Below are 17,242 nucleotides of genomic sequence, written 5' to 3'. Positions count from 1 at the left end.
CACCATTTTCATTTTTCTCAACCATCCAACACTGGAGGTGGAGGTGATGTCAGCATCACACTCTGGCCAGCCTATTACCCCAGAAGGATTAACCCCCAGTACTGGTGCTCATGTGGAAAGCAGGCTGGGTGGACCTGGGAGCCGTCTGGAAGGATTAGAGCTACATCACTCGCCCCTACTGGGATTGAACCCGGGACCCTCCAGTCAGGAGCTGGACGCCCTTGCCGTCTGAGCAGCCAGTGTGCTAACGTCCTGAATATCGATTGTATGGGTTAAAAATCAAAGCCTTATAACCTTCTTCTCATTTTGCTATTGCATGAAATAAATGTCTATGTCTCTTCACATCCAAACTGCTGCAGCGGCTCGTTCAATCGAAACGCAGTGAATTGAAACTTCAAGCAGGAACGGGGGCTGGAAGTCACGCGGTCCGCGGCGGCGCGCTGCGCGGGCCCGTGGAGGCGCGGGGGCGAGCGCGGCGCATCACGTGACGGTGTCCCCGCACAAGCCGACCGGACCCGGTTCCTGACCGGAGGGGAGCGGCCGTGCAGCGGCGGAGCAGGGAAGCGGAGCCCCTTCAGCAGCCATGAAAAGGAGCGCCGCGCTTTCGCCGTGAGCTGTGAGTGTCTCTGCACCCTGCGCCGGCTTGTGCGGCGCACGTCTCCACCTGACAGGGAAGGGCCGCTGGTGTGTAGTGGGGCTGCCTGGGCATCAGCTTCAGAGAGGAGAATCCAACGGTTCATTTCGAGTTTAAAGCTAACGTAGCCATTTTGACAGGCATGTAGGCGTACAGGGGAGCAGGTAATGGTTTATTGCACGCTGAAAGGAGGAGAAGAGGAACACTAGGTTTCTTCAGGCGTAGGGATACGAGCCCTGCAGGGCTCTCTCTAGGGCTGTCGCGCCCTGTCGTGCCCGCTCACCTGCACAGAGCTGCAGGTCACACGGCAGCGAGCGACAGACACGGGAGACCTCGAAACAGAAGGCACTCTCAGGAGGGGATTGTACAATGGGGATTTTCCACCCTTCTCTGTCATGTCGTTACTTAATGTGTGAACGGCTGGGTAGGAAGACACAGGGTCCGTTTCGAGGACGTTAATTGTCAGAAGCATCGCGTCCATTTCCGGGCTCTGCGGCAGGAGCCGGTCCCCGCGGGGACTGACAGTGTCCTCCGCCAATCGCCGCTGCGTGTTCGTCCAGAGGGCGGGGTCTTCCTGCCGATCTGCTTTCCGATCGGGAATCGATAACCGGCCTGACGGACATTTCGGGGCGATCACGATAGAGGCAGGGGAGTTCGCGGGGCCCTCACATTAAAGATACCTTTAATACCATTAAAGATTACCCAGTATGGCCACATTATGCTAGAGCACTAAACCTCTGAGTTCGCATATTTTATTTCTACTTCAATTCCAAATGCAGTTCAAGTAGCTAAAATTTAAAAATAAATAAATTTAATAAGACGTGCATCTCCTTCTTTATGGATGTAACATACATTTGGTGAATTGAGTTACATGTTCGTTTACTGGTGTGAAACCATGAGTGTGCGGAATAGTTTGCAGTTTTCCCATTTTTAGAGCTGCAGAGCTGATGATGAGTTATGAGATGTCATACAAACTGCTTTCGTTTATCGAGCACTTTCTCCAAAGGGCAGCCCCAGTGCACAGCCGCTGTGGGGGGGTACCTGGGGTACAAACAGAACTCAGGGGCACTCCACAGTACCGTCCTGAGGGACGGCGAGATTCTGTTTCATAATCGCAGGCAAATGTTTGAAATCATCTCGGGGGGTTGTAATCAGTATCTACCTGTGGCGTTCTCTGAGATCTCCTTCATTCGGCTCAGCTGACGTGTAACCAGTTGGGCTCAAGAAGACGCTTGATACAATATCCGCCTCACCCATGGCGGCTGGTCCTGTACGCTGACTGCTTAGTAAGGGCTTCTTAGTTAGAGACAAGGGAGCAAGTTCTTCATTAGAAGGTTGAAGAGATGATGCAGAAACGTTTGTATTCTGAAGTTGCAGGAAATAAGAAGATTCAGGATATTCTTGAAACTGAGGAGGAGGAGAGAAGAGTCTAAACCAGCTAGCAGGTGACGTCCAGGCACCCCAGAACCTGTGGTATCAGGTCCTGCAGGGGTGGAGTTCCTCAAGGACCCAGACCGAGACCCGCTGCCTGAGAGGCCTCCTGTCCCAGTACTGACCAGGCCCGGCCTGGCTGGCCCGGTAATGCAATACGGACTAACTCCCAGGAGATGAAACTGTCCTGAGTCAGGTTAAGTGAAATGCGAAAACATGTTTCCATTCGGAATTCGCTCGTCTTTCAACAGGGGAATCGGTTTCCTCTCACTCTTCCTCAGAAGCTGCCGATTAAATCTTTACAAATTGCTGCGTTTGTGGTTTCCATGGCTGTGCTTGGAGGCGGCGTAACTGTGCGCAGCCCTGTCTCTCTCCCCAGGCCTGAGCAGGACGAGCGCCGCGCAGGGGTGTTGGAGGACGACAGCGTAGCTGGTGGAAAATATTAGCAGTGAAAAATATACTGTGGCGTGAGATAAATGAGAGAGGCAGTAATGCAATAATGGTGAATCATACAATAAACAAACCAGAAGTAACAAAATCTGGGCCCTGAGAGCAGAGCGGCGCAGCTCCGGGACGTCCAGGCGAGAGCGAGAGTCCTAACAGGCGCTGTCACTTTCCAGCGTCCCTGCGCCGGCGGCGCGTTCTGCCTGTGCTCGCACTGTCGCGCCTGCGCCCAGCCCGGAGTCGAGCCCCTGGAGCCGCGGACCCCGAGCGGGACGCCCCGTGAGGACCGAGCCGCGGTGCCTCGTACCCCGGCCGCGGGGGATGGCAGCTGTGTGGCAGCAGGTCCTGGCAGTGGACGCGAGGTACAGCCCTTCCCTCCGGCGTCCGCACTAACCTTTGACTGTTCCAGAGAGAGTCCCCCCCGGATCTCTCCCCGGCCGTCTGCTGCTCGAACTGCAGAGGAACTCCAGGGGAATTCTTGGAACTGCCTTCAAGTTCAGAAGGATTTCATTTTCCATACCCCTGCCTTGTCTTCCTTGTCTTGGACTTTGAAGCTTTTGCAGCCGAATTAAAAACCGGGAGACCGCTTGAGTCTGGAGCAGAGGAAGTGTTGAAGCCCCTCTTTCTGGGGCGACTCGTGCTGTAAATACCGCCTGCTCTGTCCTCCCTGCGTGTCTTCTCGCCTCATTTCCCCCAGTGGTCCCTGAGCCGTGCTCGTTCTCTCTCTGCAGGTACAACGCCTACCGCACGCCTACCTTCCCGCAGTTCCGCACGCAGTACATCCGCCGGCGCAGCCAGCTGCTCCGGGAGAATGCCAAGTGCGGCTTCGAGCCCGGGCTGCGCAGACAGTACCTGAAGCTGCGCAGCCAGCTGCTTGGCCTGCGGTACGGGCCCCTGTCTGAGCAGAGCAGCTTCCGCGCCAGCAGCGTGCGCAGCTCCCGCACCACGCTGGACCGCATGGAGGTGAGCCCGGGGGGCTGTGGGGCCCAGCGTCAGGCCCAGCGTCAGGCTCAGTGTCAGGCCCAGCACACCCTCGCCCCCCTGTGGGGAGGACTGGGGCAACATGTCCGCTGTGAGAGAGAGGGGCATCAGGCGCACTGTGAGAGAGAGGGGCATCAGGCGCGCTGTGAGAGAGAGGGGCATCAGGCGCGCTGTGAGAGAGAGGGGCATCAGGCGCGCTGTGAGAGAGAGGGGCATCAGGCGCGCTGTGAGAGAGAGGGGCATCAGGCGCGCTGTGAGAGAGAGGGGCATCAGGCGCGCTGTGAGAGAGAGGGGCATCAGGCGCGCTGTGAGAGAGAGGGGCATCAGGCGCGCTGTGAGAGAGAGGGGCATCAGGCGCGCTGTGAGAGAGAGGGGCATCAGGCGCGCTGTGAGAGAGAGGGGCATCAGGCGCGCTGTGAGAGAGAGGGGCATCAGGCGCGCTGTGAGAGAGAGGGGCATCAGGCGCGCTGTGAGAGAGAGGGGCATCAGGCGCGCTGTGAGAGAGAGGGGCATCAGGCGCGCTGTGAGAGAGAGGGGCATCAGGCGCGCTGTGAGAGAGAGGGGCATCAGGCGCGCTGTGAGAGAGAGGGGCATCAGGCGCGCTGTGAGAGAGAGGGGCATCAGGCGCGCTGTGAGAGAGAGGGGCATCAGGCGCGCTGTGAGAGAGAGGGGCATCAGGCGCGCTGTGAGAGAGAGGGGCATCAGGCGCGCTGTGAGAGAGAGGGGCATCAGGCGCGCTGTGAGAGAGAGGGGCATCAGGCGCGCTGTGAGAGAGAGGGGCATCAGGCGCGCTGTGAGAGAGAGGGGCATCAGGCGCGCTGTGAGAGAGAGGGGCATCAGGCGCGCTGTGAGAGAGAGGGGCATCAGGCGCGCTGTGAGAGAGAGGGGCATCAGGCGCGCTGTGAGAGAGAGGGGCATCAGGCGCGCTGTGAGAGAGAGGGGCATCAGGCACGCTGTGAGAGAGAGGGGCATCAGGCACGCTGTGAGAGAGAGGGGCATCAGGCACGCTGTGAGAGAGAGGGGCATCAGGCACGCTGTGAGAGAGAGGGGCATCAGGCGCACTGAGAGAGAGGGGCATCAGGCGCACTGAGAGAGAGGGGCATCAGGCGCGCTGTGAGAGAGAGGGGCATCAGGCGCACTGTGAGAGAGAGGGGCATCAGGCGCGCTGTGAGAGAGAGGGGCATCAGGCGCACTGTGAGAGAGAGGGGCATCAGGCGCGCTGTGAGAGAGAGGGGCATCAGGCGCACTGTGAGAGAGAGGGGCATCAGGCGCGCTGTGAGAGAGAGGGGCATCAGGCGCGCTGTGAGAGAGAGGGGCATCAGGCGCGCTGTGAGAGAGAGGGGCATCAGGCGCGCTGTGAGAGAGGACCTTGGTCTCGGAGAGCTTTGTGTTAATGGTCTTTGTGATGATGCGTTGAGAGCTGCTGTGGTATGAGGGAGGTAGCTGTGTGACACAGTAGTCTTGTGGCTGCATGTTCAGTTCACTTTCTTTGTCGTAATCACAAAATGCTTAACAACAAGAGGGAAGGGAAGACCAGCCGCTTGGCAACTGGGGGAAGATCAAGCTGTGATGTAGTTTTGAACCCAGCTGTAAGGGCAGTACTCTGTTTTAACAATTAAATTAAACTGTCAAAAGAGAGTCCAGTTATCAGTACATCAACAAAACTGTTCACTCTACTTAATGTTTACAATAACATTTCCATGGTGTGTGACATGAATGAGGTCTTAGTGTACCAGCTCCAGTTTAGAGTGAAATCATAAAATCTTGATTCGACCTGAATGTAATTTGCAGCCCCCTATGTCCGAGTCTCAGGAGGCTCTCAGTAAGGGGACTGGCTCTGGGATAATAGGAAGCACAGAATTATCTCGCTTCTAATGTGGTGCTGCTCTTGGTGCAGGGCCTGATGCAGACAGACTGGCGGCTGTGCTCCAGGCCCAGGGCTGCCGGGGCTTGTGATGCGCTGCTGCTCAGGCCCTCTGTCCCTCTCACCTGCAGGATTTCGAGGAGGACCCGAGGGCGCAGGGAGCACGCGGGCACCGCAGGTCCGTGAGCCGGGGCTCCTACCAGCTGCAGGCTCAGATGAACAGAGCAGTGTACGACGAGAGGTACGGCCCCTGCCCTTGGCCACTTCCTTCGTGCTCCACCTGGGGGTGCTGGTGACCCCCAGAGTGACTGCAGGCTCAGCCAGGCGTGTGACTTCGGGACACGTGCTGTCAGCCTGGTCACTCCCTGTCAGGACAGGAAGTGGGGGGAAGGAGGGCGTATCTGGTCTGTGGGAGCACCGCGGCGCTGGGGCTGAATCCTAGCGTGTTGAACCAGCCAGGTTGTGGCCTGATGGCGCGTTGTCTTGGTCTGCAGGCCCCCTGGCAGCCTGGTGCCCACCTCTGTGGCAGAGGCGAGCCGCGCCATGGCTGGAGACACCACGCTGAGCGAGAACTACGCCTTTGCTGGCATGCACCACATCTTCGACCAGCACGTGGACTCTGCTGGTGAGCGGACCGACCCTCCTGGAGCACTGAACGCCTGTCGCGCGCGGAGCCCTCCTCCTGCACACAGGGCCGGCCACACGACAGCGCCGCGCCAGTCAGACACGAGCACAGCGGCCGCTGGCAGCTCGCCTTTCCACTGGTGTCTGGGAAAGTCACTGTCGTGAAGGAATCCATTGCCTTTACAGGTTATCCTTATAAGGGAATACTTTTTCCAGTTTAATTGGATAAGTGTAATATACTTTAAAATGAAGATAGATATAGACAATATAGAAGTGCATTTAAAACTGAGAACAAGAGGCAGTTCTTTACACAAAGGGTGGTGGGAGTGTGGAACAAGCTGTCCCGACATGCTGTTGAAGCCGATACCCTGGCTTCTGTCAAGAACCAGCTGGACGAGACCCTGGGACCAATTATCTGCTAACTACCAGACAGGCAGGGGGGCCAAACTGTCTCCTCATGTTCGTAACCCCCTTCACTTCTTCAGAATTTGGCCTTTAAAAGAAAATGTATTCCTGTAGAACCTTGCAGTACTTACATGTAAAGGAACAAGTAATAGGTTTATTCCATGCTGAAAAGAGAAGAGAGAAAACACAACGTTTTGGCTCTGGAGCCTTCTTCAGTGTGAGAAAGACAGAGCAGACGGCAAAGATTGAATAGCACAGCAGAACAAAAGCTGGAGAGGGGAGGAGGCAGGAGGGGGAGGAGAAAGGTGTGAAGTCAAAACCTGCAGGAGAATAGAGGGGTGCTGAAGGGCCCCGGGCTCCTGTGTGAGTGCGAAGGGGTGACCTGTCCAGGTGCCCCTGTCCCAGCAGCGCTCGGGCCGATGTCCTGGCCGGTTTTGAAGATGAAGGTGTTAAACTGTCTTCCTCTCTCCCGCGTCCCCTCCGCTGTCCCCTGGCCTGCCCACCAGTTCCCAGGCTGCAGTTCGCCAACGACGACAAGCACCTCCTGGCCTGCTGCTCCCTGGACGGCACCCTGTCCATCATGACGCTGTCCCCCGCGCCGCCCAGTGTCAAGGTCACGCTGCGGGGCCACGAGCGCCCCGTCACCGACTTCGCCTGGTCCCTCAGCAACGACATCATCGTGTCCACGTCGCAGGACGGCAGCCTGCGCATCTGGAACACGGAGGACGGGCGCTGCATCCGCGCCGTGTGCGACCCCGACGCCTCCGAGCTGCTCTGCTGCACTTTCCAGCCCATGAACAACAACCTGACCGTGGTGAGTGAGCGTCACGTGACATGAGCGCATGAGAAGAGGAATCTTTGGGCTTTAAAAGGCCTACGTCTCATGGAATGATTTGTCAGGGTATCTTTTTGTTTTTTTCTCCTGCTCTCCCCTTCATCCCTCTCTCTCTCTCTCTTCTTTTGCTTTCTTTTTCCTCTCTCACTCCTGATCCTTTCTCTCTTCCTGATGATGTTTCTTTCTCTTTCTGTCCCTCTCTCTCTTTCTCCTCTCTCTCTCTGTCCCTCCCTCTCTCCCTCTGTCCCTCCTCCTCGGTCCTCAGGTGGGGAACAGCAAGCACGTCCTGCAGGTGGTGAACATCTCCACTGGGAAGAAGGTGAAGGGTGGCTCCAGCAAGCTCACGGGCCGGGTGCTGTCCCTCTCCTTCGACGCTCCGGGCAGGATCCTGTGGGCCGGAGACGACCGGGGCAGCATCTTCTCCTTCCTGTTCGACATGGCCACAGGTGGGGAGTCCCAGGAGAGCTGCTTCTGTGTGCCACCGCACTGCGCTGGCGAGAGGTGCTGGGAGTGTGGCGAGGGTGGTGTCATCGCTGGTGGCCGAGAGCAGTTAGCGGTTTTGGTGGCGTGACGTGTAGGAGGTTGTGTCGGGGGGCTGTGTGCAGGTGGAGTGTGTCGGGGGGCTGTGTGCAGGGGGAGTGTGTCGGGGGGCTGTGTGCAGGGGGAGTGTGTCGGGGGGCTGTGTGCAGGGGGAGTGTGTGCAGGGGGAGGGTGTCGGGGGGCTGTGTGCAGGGGGAGGGTGTCGGGGGGCTGTGTGCAGGGGGAGGGTGTCGGGGGGCTGTGTGCAGGGGGAGTGTGTGTCGGGGGGCTGTGTGCAGGGGGAGTGTGTCGGGGGGCTGTGTGCAGGGGGAGTGTGTCGGGGGGCTGTGTGCAGGTGGAGTGTGTTGGGGGGCTGTGTGCAGGGGGAGTGTGCAGGGGGGCTGTGTGCAGGGGGGCTGTGTGCAGGGGGAGTGTGTGCGGGGGGCTGTGTGCAGGGGGAGTGTGTCGGGGGGAGTGTGTGTCGGGGGGCTGTGTGCAGGGGGAGTGTGTGCAGGGGGAGTGTGTGCGGGGGGCTGTGTGCAGGGGGAGTGTGTCGGGGGGAGTGTGTGCAGGTGGAGTGTGTGTCGGGGGGCTGTGTGCAGGGGGGCTGTGTGCAGGGGGAGTGTGTCGGGGGGAGTGTGTGCAGGTGGAGTGTGTGCAGGGGGGCTGTGTGCAGGGGGAGTGTGTGCGGGGGGCTGTGTGCGGGGGGAGTGTGTGCAGGTGGAGTGTGTGCAGGGGGGCTGTGTGCAGGGGGAGTGTGTGCAGGTGGAGTGTGTGTCGGGGGGCTGTGTGCAGGGGGAGTGTGTGCGGGGGGCTGTGTGCAGGGGGAGTGTGTCGGGGGGAGTGTGTGTCGGGGGGCTGTGTGCAGGGGGAGTGTGTGCAGGGGGAGTGTGTGCGGGGGGCTGTGTGCAGGGGGAGTGTGTCGGGGGGAGTGTGTGCAGGTGGAGTGTGTGTCGGGGGGCTGTGTGCAGGGGGGCTGTGTGCAGGGGGAGTGTGTCGGGGGGAGTGTGTGCAGGTGGAGTGTGTGCAGGGGGGCTGTGTGCAGGGGGAGTGTGTGCGGGGGGCTGTGTGCGGGGGGAGTGTGTGCAGGTGGAGTGTGTGCAGGGGGGCTGTGTGCAGGGGGAGTGTGTGCAGGTGGAGTGTGTGTCGGGGGGCTGTGTGCAGGGGGAGTGTGTCGGGGGGCTGTGTGCAGGGGGAGTGTGTGCAGGGGGAGTGTGTCGGGGGGAGTGTGTGCAGGGGGAGTGTGTCGGGGGGAGTGTGTCGGGGGGAGTGTGTGCAGGGGGAGTGTGTCGGGGGGAGTGTGTGCAGGTGGAGTGTGTGCAGGGGGCTGTGTGCAGGGGGCTGTGTGCAGGGGGCTGTGTGCAGGGGGGAGTGTGTGCAGGGGGGAGTGTGTGCAGGTGGAGTGTGTGCAGGGGGGCTGTGTGCAGGGGTGGGGGGAGGAGTGCTGTCGCTCTGACCTGCGCTCCGTGTCTCCGCCTGCTCCCAGGAAAGCTGACGAAGGCCAAGCGGCTGGTGGTGAGCGAGGGCAGCCCCATCTCCAGCATCTCGGCTCGCTCCTGGATCAGCCGCGAGGCCCGCGACCCCTCCCTGCTGGTCAACGCCTGCGTCCACAAGCTGCTGCTCTACAGGTGAGCCAAGCTCAGTGCGCTCAGGGCAGTGCGCTCAGTGTGCTGTGCTCGCAGGGTGCTGTGTTCAGGGCGGTGTGTTCAGTGTGCTGTGCTCGCAGGGTGCTGTGTTCAGGGGGGTGTGTTCAGTGTGCTGTGCTTGCAGGGTGCTGTGCTCAGGGCGGTGTGTTCAGTGTGCTGTGCTCAGGGTGGTGTGTTCAGTGTGCTGTGCTCACAGGGTGCTGTGTTCAGGGCAGTGTGTTCAGTGTGCTGTGCTCAGGGTGGTGTGTTCAGTGTGCTGTGCTCGCAGGGTGCTGTGTTCAGGGCGGTGTGTTCAGTGTGGTGTGCTCACAGGGCAGTGTGTTCAGTGTGGTGTGTTCAGGGCACTGTGTTCAGTGTGCTGTGCTCGCAGGGTGCTGTGCTCAGGGTGGTGTGTTCAGTGTGGTGTGCTCACAGTGTGCTGTGCTCGCAGGGTGCTGTGTTCAGGGTGGTGTGTTCAGTGTGGTGTGCTCACAGTGTGCTGTGCTCGCAGGGTGCTGTGTTCAGGGTGGTGTGTTCAGTGTGGTGTGCTCACAGGGGAGTGTGTTCGGTGTGGTGAGTTCAGGGCGGTGTGTTCAGGGTGCTGTGCTCAGGGTGGTGTGTTCAGTGTGCTGTGCTCGCAGGGTGCTGTGCTCAGGGCGGTGTGTTCAGTGTGCTGTGCTCGCAGGGTGCTGTGTTCAGGGCAGTGTGTTCAGTGTGCTGTGCTCAGGGGGTGTGTTCAGTGTGCTGTGCTCACAGGGTGCTGTGCTCAGGGGGGTGTGTTCAGTGTGCTGTGCTCGCAGGGTGCTGTGTTCAGGGCGGTGTGTTCAGTGTGCTGTGCTCAGGGGGGTGTGTTCAGTGTGCTGTGCTCGCAGGGTGCTGTGTTCAGGGCGGTGTGTTCAGTGTGCTGTGCTCGCAGGGTGCTGTGTTCAGGGTGCTGTGTTCAGGGGGGTGTGTTCAGTGTGCTGTGCTCGCAGGGTGCTGTGCTCAGGGTGGTGTGTTCAGGGCGATGTGTTCAGTGTGCTGTGCTCAGGGGGGTGTGTTCAGTGTGCTGTGCTCGCAGGGTGCTGTGTTCAGGGCGGTGTGTTCAGTGTGCTGTGCTCGCAGGGTGCTGTGCTCAGGGGGGTGTGTTCAGTGTGCTGTGCTCGCAGGGTGGTGTGTTCAGTGTGCTGTGTTCAGGGCGGTGTGTTCAGTGTGCTGTGCTCGCAGGGTGGTGGACAATGAAGGGACCCTCCAGCTGAAGAGGAGCTTCCCGATCCTGCACAGCTCTCAGCCCCTCCACAGCATCTTCTGTCCCCTCATGTCCTTCCGGCAGGGGGCCTGCGTGGGTGAGTCGCTCCGCTCCGCCTCGGGGGACCTGGGATCGGGGGACTGCAGCGTACCCACTGGCCCTCTCTCTCGCAGTGACCGGCAGCGAGGACATGTGCGTCTATTTCTTCGACGTGGAGAGAAGCTCCAAGGCCATCGTGAACAAGCTGCAGGGCCACAGCGGCCCCGTGCTGGACGTCAGCTTCAACTGCGACGAGAGCCTGCTGGCCTCCTCCGACACCACCGGCATGGTCATCGTCTGGAGGAGGGAGCAGAAGTGAGGGCGCCCCTCGTCCCGACCGCACCACAGCAGGACTGGGGCGCACCCCACCTCGTTACAGCAGCGTGATGGCAGGACTGGGGCCCACCCCTCTCATTCCAGCGGTTCCGTGCCTCCCTGACCCTTTGCTGTCTCGGCGCTGGGGACACAGGCCTGCGGTCGGATCTCTCCTGGCTCCCGGACTGCAGAACATGAAACACTATCACTCCCCTCTCATGTCCCTGGTTTCGGAGTGTGTGTCGCTGTTCCAGGCCCCCAGCAGATTTGTGAAAAGAGTGATACAGATACTCAGACGTGCTCCTGCCGACAGCTACATCTCGCACGGGCTCACAGCGGCGTGAGTCTGCGTGCTGGTGCAGGAGTGGCTGAGTGCAGGGAGGCATCAGAACCCCACGTTTAACACACTGTAAGAAATGTGCATGCCACAGGAGGAAAGGATTAAAGGATTTCATTCTTAAATAAAGGCTATAATTATTAAAAGGGATTAGCGATTTTCCTATTGTTCTTATACTGAATATTTATAGACTTGCAAACCAGATCGATTCCTGAGCTTCTGTCAGCTGTATGTGACAGATTTTACCAGTGTGGTGCAGAAACTTTCCAGAATAGTGTAACATTTTTATTATTTCATTTAGGAAGGGAAAAGAGTACATTTGTGAGGTAGGTAAGGATATTTTGTGCCTCCTTAAGATGCTCAAACATTCCTGGATTTGTTTTGCTCATTTGTTTCATGTTGCCTGGAATAAAGAGAAATATAGAAAATCGGTAATACACAATGCGTCTTGAAGGTTGATGTAATTCCTAAACTAGTGTAACTTTAGCCAAATGGTTTGTCAGGTTATTTAAAGATGAGTGTGCAGAGGCAGGCGTGTGCCGATGAGAATCCGGTCCAGGATCCGGTCAAGATTCCGGTCCAGATGGTCTGGCTGTACAGATCTGCTTCAGCTCAGTCTGCTTCCCCTGAAAGAGACCGAGCCACAGGGCCCACAGTGAGTGTCCTCGCCTCACAGAAAGCAGAGGCCTGTCACTGTCACTACAGCTGTACGTGTCCGTCCAGATGGTGGAGAGTAATATTAGAGAACAGGTCATTTCCTTCAGATCCATGATACTGGACTGTTCAGGCAAGCTTTCCACAGCGTGTTGGAGCCACTCGGTTCCTGGAGCTCATCCCAGGAAGCCCTCGGACCTTCTGTTGACACTGCAGGAGAGCACGTCTTGCCGGGACCTAGATGGGCCAATATTATTGTTGCCTTAAGCACTGGTGTTATCATATTGAAGGGGCTTCCCTAAGTATTTCTGGGCTTGGGTTTGGTGTCTGTGCTGCAAAGGCAACTAAAAGAGGTTATTTAATGCACATTAGCACATGGCCACAGTGTGTGGTCAGACTGTACTTGAGCCCCACTGAAACTGTGCTGTATTCTCCTGGGCTGACACTAGAAGGCGAAAGCTAGCTCCCACCCGGGGCCGATGTTCAGCTTCTCCTCGCAGCGAAGGGCGGTCCACAGCAGACATCGCTCCACAGAGCGGGGAGGGAGGGCACTGGGGTGGGCTGCCCTGCCTCCATTTCTGAAGCGGCAGGGGCTCCCTGTTCACCCAGAACCAGTGGCCCAGGAGGCTCCAGCTCAGGCCCAGCCAGACGTGGGGCGGCCAGGCTGCCGGCTCGTTCCTGCTCCTCCTCCCAGATGACGCTGGAGAGGCCGGAGTAGCTCAGCCTGCAGTGCCCCAGGGCCTCCTCCCAGCTCTCCTCCTCCACGAGGAAGACGTCTCGGATCACTGAAAGGAAGGAAGGCAACAGGCGGTGAGGCAAACGTAGGGAATTGTCCTTGTCCGTGTGACTGAGCAGCAGCCGGCGGTTCTGGCACCAGGAGCTTCCCTGACTCCGAGGCCTGGGGCTGGACGCTCTTACCCTTCGGGCAGATGAAGGGCTGTTTCACACTGCACTTGCTCTCCTTCCACTGGCCACTGGGGCGCCTGCTCACACATTTCTGACTGCTGTCCAGGGTCAGAGAGCAGGGTCTGCCACTGTACGGCGCCCCTGGAGCAGCTGGGGTGAAGGGCCTTGCTCAGGAGCCCAACGGAGCAGGATTCCTCTGCCGGCTGCGGGATTCCTTCCACAGGCGCAGATCCCGAGCCACAGAGCCACCGCTCCGCCCCTAAAAAAAACATTCACCAATGCATTGACTGGGAATCGAACCCGGGTCAACTGCTTGGAAGGCAGCTATGCTCACCACTATACCAGATACACACAAATACTAATTTATTTGTACTAATGCATGTAATAGAATTTGAACATTTTTGTAAAGTACTCTGAAAATGTATTGTTGGCCATGGTTGGTAATAGTGTTCCCAAGCTGTTGAATGTTGCATCAAGGGTGCTATTAAAATCTCTTGAAATTAAATTTGTATCCTTCGTTTAAAACAAGGCTTCTGATGCTGTGGAATACACGTCTCGCACCAGCGCTATCAAGTCTATCAGGAGCTGCTACAGTGTGTTCGGGAAGGGGAATCCTGCATGATCCTTTTATTTGGGGAAGGAGATCCAGTGCTGTTGATCCCTGATTTCATTTTGCAGCAATGGGTGATAAAAGCGGACCGGAATCCGAGAAGGAAAGTCGCGGGTTTCCGGGGCGGAGTCGTCAGTGTCCGAACAGTAAAACCAGTAAAACCCTTTTATAGCACGTTGCCCGCAGAGCTCTCCAGGTTCCCTGGTAATGGGTGGTGATGGTGTGTCCAGCACATCCTCTGACCAGTCTCAGATAATCTTTCAAGTCTTGATAAAGAACATTTGGTAAATGAACAAAAGCGCAAACAAAAACAGCAGGTATTATTATTATTATTATTCTTATTGCGCTTGCGCATGCGCGCCGGCTGCGGGAGGAGGTCACGGCGCAGGAAGAGCGTGCAGCTGCAGTTTGTGCAGTTTGTGGAGTTTCTGCAGTTTGTGCAGATTGTGCAGATTGTGCAGATGCGCCGTCTGCAGCGACGGGTCCCGTCGGCAGCGCTGCAGGGACGCCCTGAGCGCCGTTCTTTATTTTGTGTTCGAGTTGCTCTGACGTGCAGCAAGGCAGCCTGCGGGTCCTCTCCGGAAGGAGGACGGGGGAAGGTGTTGGGGAAATGGATTCAGAGCACTTCCTCTTCGTGTCCTGGGCTGTCTTCCCTCGGGCCTGGTAACGTTAGAACCGTCTGCAGGGGGGAGTCGGGTTTCGGTAGCCTGATGCTGTAGTGCTGGCCAAGGTCTGTGGTGTCGGGCGGTGTGTTTAGGGGTGTTTTTGATGCATTTCGAGACAGATCCAGTTTGAAAGATTGAAGATTTTTTTCGTTACGGTCTTCCAAACAACACGCTGGAGTTCCAGAGCGTCACGTGAGCTGCGACTACAAACACTAGAAATGTGAAAACCCGAGTGTAGCGGTAGTTGTGTTTATTCTGTACTGATTCTGTACGTTTGCTTCTTCAGCTGGACATCAGTCCGCGTGATGCTGTCTGTATCGGAGAGTCGAGTGTAGCTTGATGTATAGGATGTCGACCTGGAATTTGGACTCTGGGTGAATTATCTGAGACAAGCACCTGTACCAAAATTAAGTATAATTATATTAAACGTGGGTGTGTCCTTTGCAGACAATCGCAATTTCACAGTTTGCATTTTTGTTAGTGTGTGAGGACTGTTCATTGCACAGGGTGAGGTGGTGCTGTTCTCCAGAGAGCTGCCCCAGGAGCCCCACCTGGGAGACACTCAGGGATCATTCTGCACCAGTAACCCCACCTGAGAGACACACAGTGGTCATTCTGCACCAGTAACCCCACCTGAGAGACACACAGTGATCATTCTGCCCCAGCAGCCCCTCCTGGGAGACACACAGTGATCATTCTGCCCCAGCAGCCCCTCCTGGGAGACACACAGTGATCATTCTGCACAAGCAGCCCCTCCTGGGAGACACACGGTGATCATTCTGCACAAGCAGCCCCTCCTGGGAGACACACAGTGATCATTCTGCACAAGCAGCCCCTCCTGGGAGACACACAGTGATCATTCTGCACAAGCAGCCCCTCCTGGGAGACACACAGTGATCATTCTGCACTAGCAGATCAGGGGGAGGAAAAAGGAAAACTTCAGACAGTACAGACCCAGATGAGATTTAGCTTGACACCGGAGTATCACACCTCTTCGGTACTGTTTTTGTGGAAGTAAATATTGTGCAGGTTACGAGGCTGAATGTAGAACAGGTTTGGAGGGCTGGACTGCCCTGTGATTGAGCTGTCGGCACTCTGCTGCTGCTCTCATGGCTGGTCTCTCTTCTGCCCTCCTGCAGACATGGGGAGTGGACACACGAGTGACCGGGGAGGACTGTGAGTGACCGGCGTGGAACGCAGAGACGTAAGATGGACTCTGGTGCCGCTCCCGAGCCAGACCGGGTCGAGATCAAAGAGGAGCAGGAGGCAAAGGAGATATCGCTGGCGCGGGACCCACAGGGGAGTCGCGCAGCGGAAGGCCCGAGCTCTCCATCTTCCAAAGGCGGATCGGACACCGATGACTCGGACACGCTGTTGGAGGGCGAGAACGTGTACGAGGGACTCCACATCGTGGTGAAGGAGGAGGAGGAGGAGGAGGAAGCCCCCGGCCGCGCTCTGGTGCAGGGCTCGCCCAGTCGCGGGGTCGGCCAGGGCACGGGCAAGGTCATCACCGTGGTGACGGTGACGGACCGGCTCTCCAAGGCCAGCGGGGTGCAGCGGCTGTACCACTGCTTCGAGTGCGGGCAGGTGCTGGACCCGCGCGGGCTGGGCGCTCAGGGGCACGCCTGCGCCGCAGGCAAGGGCGCGGGCGGCGGGGACACGCGGAGCCCGGCGGGCACCAAGCCCCACGTGTGCGCGGAGTGCGGGAAGGGCTTCGAGTGGCTGCAGTCGCTGAAGGAGCACCGGCGCGTCCACACGGGCGAGCGGCCCTACCGCTGCCAGCTCTGCGGCAAGAGCTTCCTGTCCTCCGGCCACCTGCGGCAGCACCAGCAGACGCACGCCGACAGCAAGCCGCACCAGTGCGCCGCCTGCGGCAAGCGCTTCTCGCGCGCCAAGAACCTGGAGGTGCACCAGCGCGTGCACACGGGCGAGCGGCCCTACCTGTGCGCCGTGTGCCACAAGAGCTTCCCCTACTCCTCCACGCTCAAGCAGCACCTGCGCACGCACACGGGCGAGCGGCCCTTCCAGTGCGCCGCCTGCGGCAAGCGCTTCGCCCGCGCCAAGAACCTGAAGGTGCACGAGCGCGTGCACACGGGCGCCAGGCCCTACCGCTGCGGCGTGTGCGGGGAGAGCTTCGCCTACGCCCCCACGCTCAAGACGCACGAGCGCACGCACCCCTGAGGCCCCGCTGCACCCCAGCAGACGGGCAGTGGCCCCAGATAGGCAGGGTTGTTCCCCGTTTCTGGTCTCGTACTTTAACACCCTTTCTACAGGACTCCCTCTCCAGCCTGGCGGCAGATCACTGTCGTTTTCAGAATTAAACCCGGATCCAAGTTCCCTCGTCTGCGCTGTTTCTTTAGTGTGTGTCAAGCGTCTGGGTCAGGCAGAAGTTTAGCTATTAAAGTGCTAGTTTAGGGAGAGAACTGGTCCCGCAGGGCTGTTTTCCTGAAGAGAAGAGGAAGAATTTCCTGCAGCACGAGAGAGATAAAGTCCCATTCGGAGTTGATGTTTATGAATTACAGAATAGCAGGAGAAATAGAAATGAGTTTTAAAATTAATAATTCAATTTTCGATCATGATTGTTACACACTTTTGCTGATCAATTAGTAACGACCAGCTGCTCCTATCCGATTGTGTGGCACCATTGTGCCAAGTCTTACACATCTGGTGAACCCACATTGGTTGGGTGTAGACTGAAACTCTACATTTAAAAAAAAAAAAACTTTGTTCCAGTCAATTCCAGAGAACCATCCTGTTGTTCGGCAGCCCTGTCTAAATAATATTGTCACTCATTGATCAAGGAGCATTATAACATTTAGCAAGCCTGTTCTTCAGTCTGCACCTTCGTTTTTCCAGTCTGTGGGCACCTTAAAGCTTAACTCAAAAAGTGACCGAGCGAACACTTCCTCTGTGTTTCATGGCCTTCATGGGCTGGTATTTCCATTTCAGTGACACGTGAGAGTACTGTACTCAAACAAAAAGATTTATGATTGAACAGCACCCGAACTGAAAAAGAGTCCACCTGTAGTAACGGTTCAGGACCGAAACAGTCTCAGGAGGCGCAGAGCTCAGCTTCAATGAGAGCCGGGGCTGAACTCTGTAGCAAGAACACACAGTACACACCAC

The 17,242-nt window shown here is 57.7% G+C and overlaps 2 protein-coding genes across 7 annotated transcripts; both read left to right on the top strand.

Moving 5' to 3' along the window:
• Positions 1-464: 464 nt before the first annotated feature.
• wdr13 (WD repeat domain 13) lies at positions 465-11,427 on the top strand. Of its 4 annotated transcripts, none has more exons than XM_069185028.1 (11): positions 465-616; positions 2,006-2,079; positions 2,686-2,871; positions 3,241-3,472; positions 5,486-5,595; positions 5,849-5,979; positions 6,890-7,197; positions 7,484-7,664; positions 9,224-9,365; positions 10,569-10,687; positions 10,764-11,427. In XM_069185028.1, the coding sequence occupies exons 3-11, from the start codon at positions 2,831-2,833 to the stop codon at positions 10,946-10,948; spliced, it is 1,449 nt and encodes a 482-aa protein (XP_069041129.1). In that variant the 5' UTR covers positions 465-616; positions 2,006-2,079; positions 2,686-2,830; the 3' UTR covers positions 10,949-11,427. The 4 variants fall into 4 exon arrangements, with proteins under 4 accessions (XP_069041129.1, XP_069041115.1, XP_069041121.1 ...); XM_069185014.1 differs by having other exon boundaries at positions 2,006-2,212; XM_069185020.1 differs by having other exon boundaries at positions 2,006-2,261.
• A 2,144-nt stretch (positions 11,428-13,571) lies between these two features.
• On the top strand, positions 13,572-16,453 carry LOC102686721 (zinc finger protein 239-like). Of its 3 annotated transcripts, none has more exons than XM_015340169.2 (2): positions 13,572-13,768; positions 15,256-16,453. In XM_015340169.2, exon 2 carries the CDS (start codon positions 15,326-15,328, stop codon positions 16,295-16,297), a length of 972 nt encoding a protein of 323 aa, XP_015195655.2. In that variant the 5' UTR covers positions 13,572-13,768; positions 15,256-15,325; the 3' UTR covers positions 16,298-16,453. The 3 variants fall into 3 exon arrangements, with proteins under 3 accessions (XP_015195655.2, XP_006625439.2, XP_015195650.2); XM_006625376.3 differs by lacking the exon at positions 13,572-13,768 and adding an exon at positions 13,816-14,114; XM_015340164.2 differs by lacking the exon at positions 13,572-13,768 and adding an exon at positions 13,816-14,181.
• Positions 16,454-17,242: the final 789 nt, after the last annotated feature.

This window comes from Lepisosteus oculatus, chromosome 2 (assembly GCF_040954835.1).
Source record: "Lepisosteus oculatus isolate fLepOcu1 chromosome 2, fLepOcu1.hap2, whole genome shotgun sequence".
In the NCBI taxonomy this organism is placed as follows: Eukaryota; Metazoa; Chordata; class Actinopteri; order Semionotiformes; family Lepisosteidae; genus Lepisosteus; species Lepisosteus oculatus.
The sequence above is the reverse complement of the archived record's forward strand: the minus strand, read 5'-3'. Positions and strand labels throughout refer to the sequence as shown.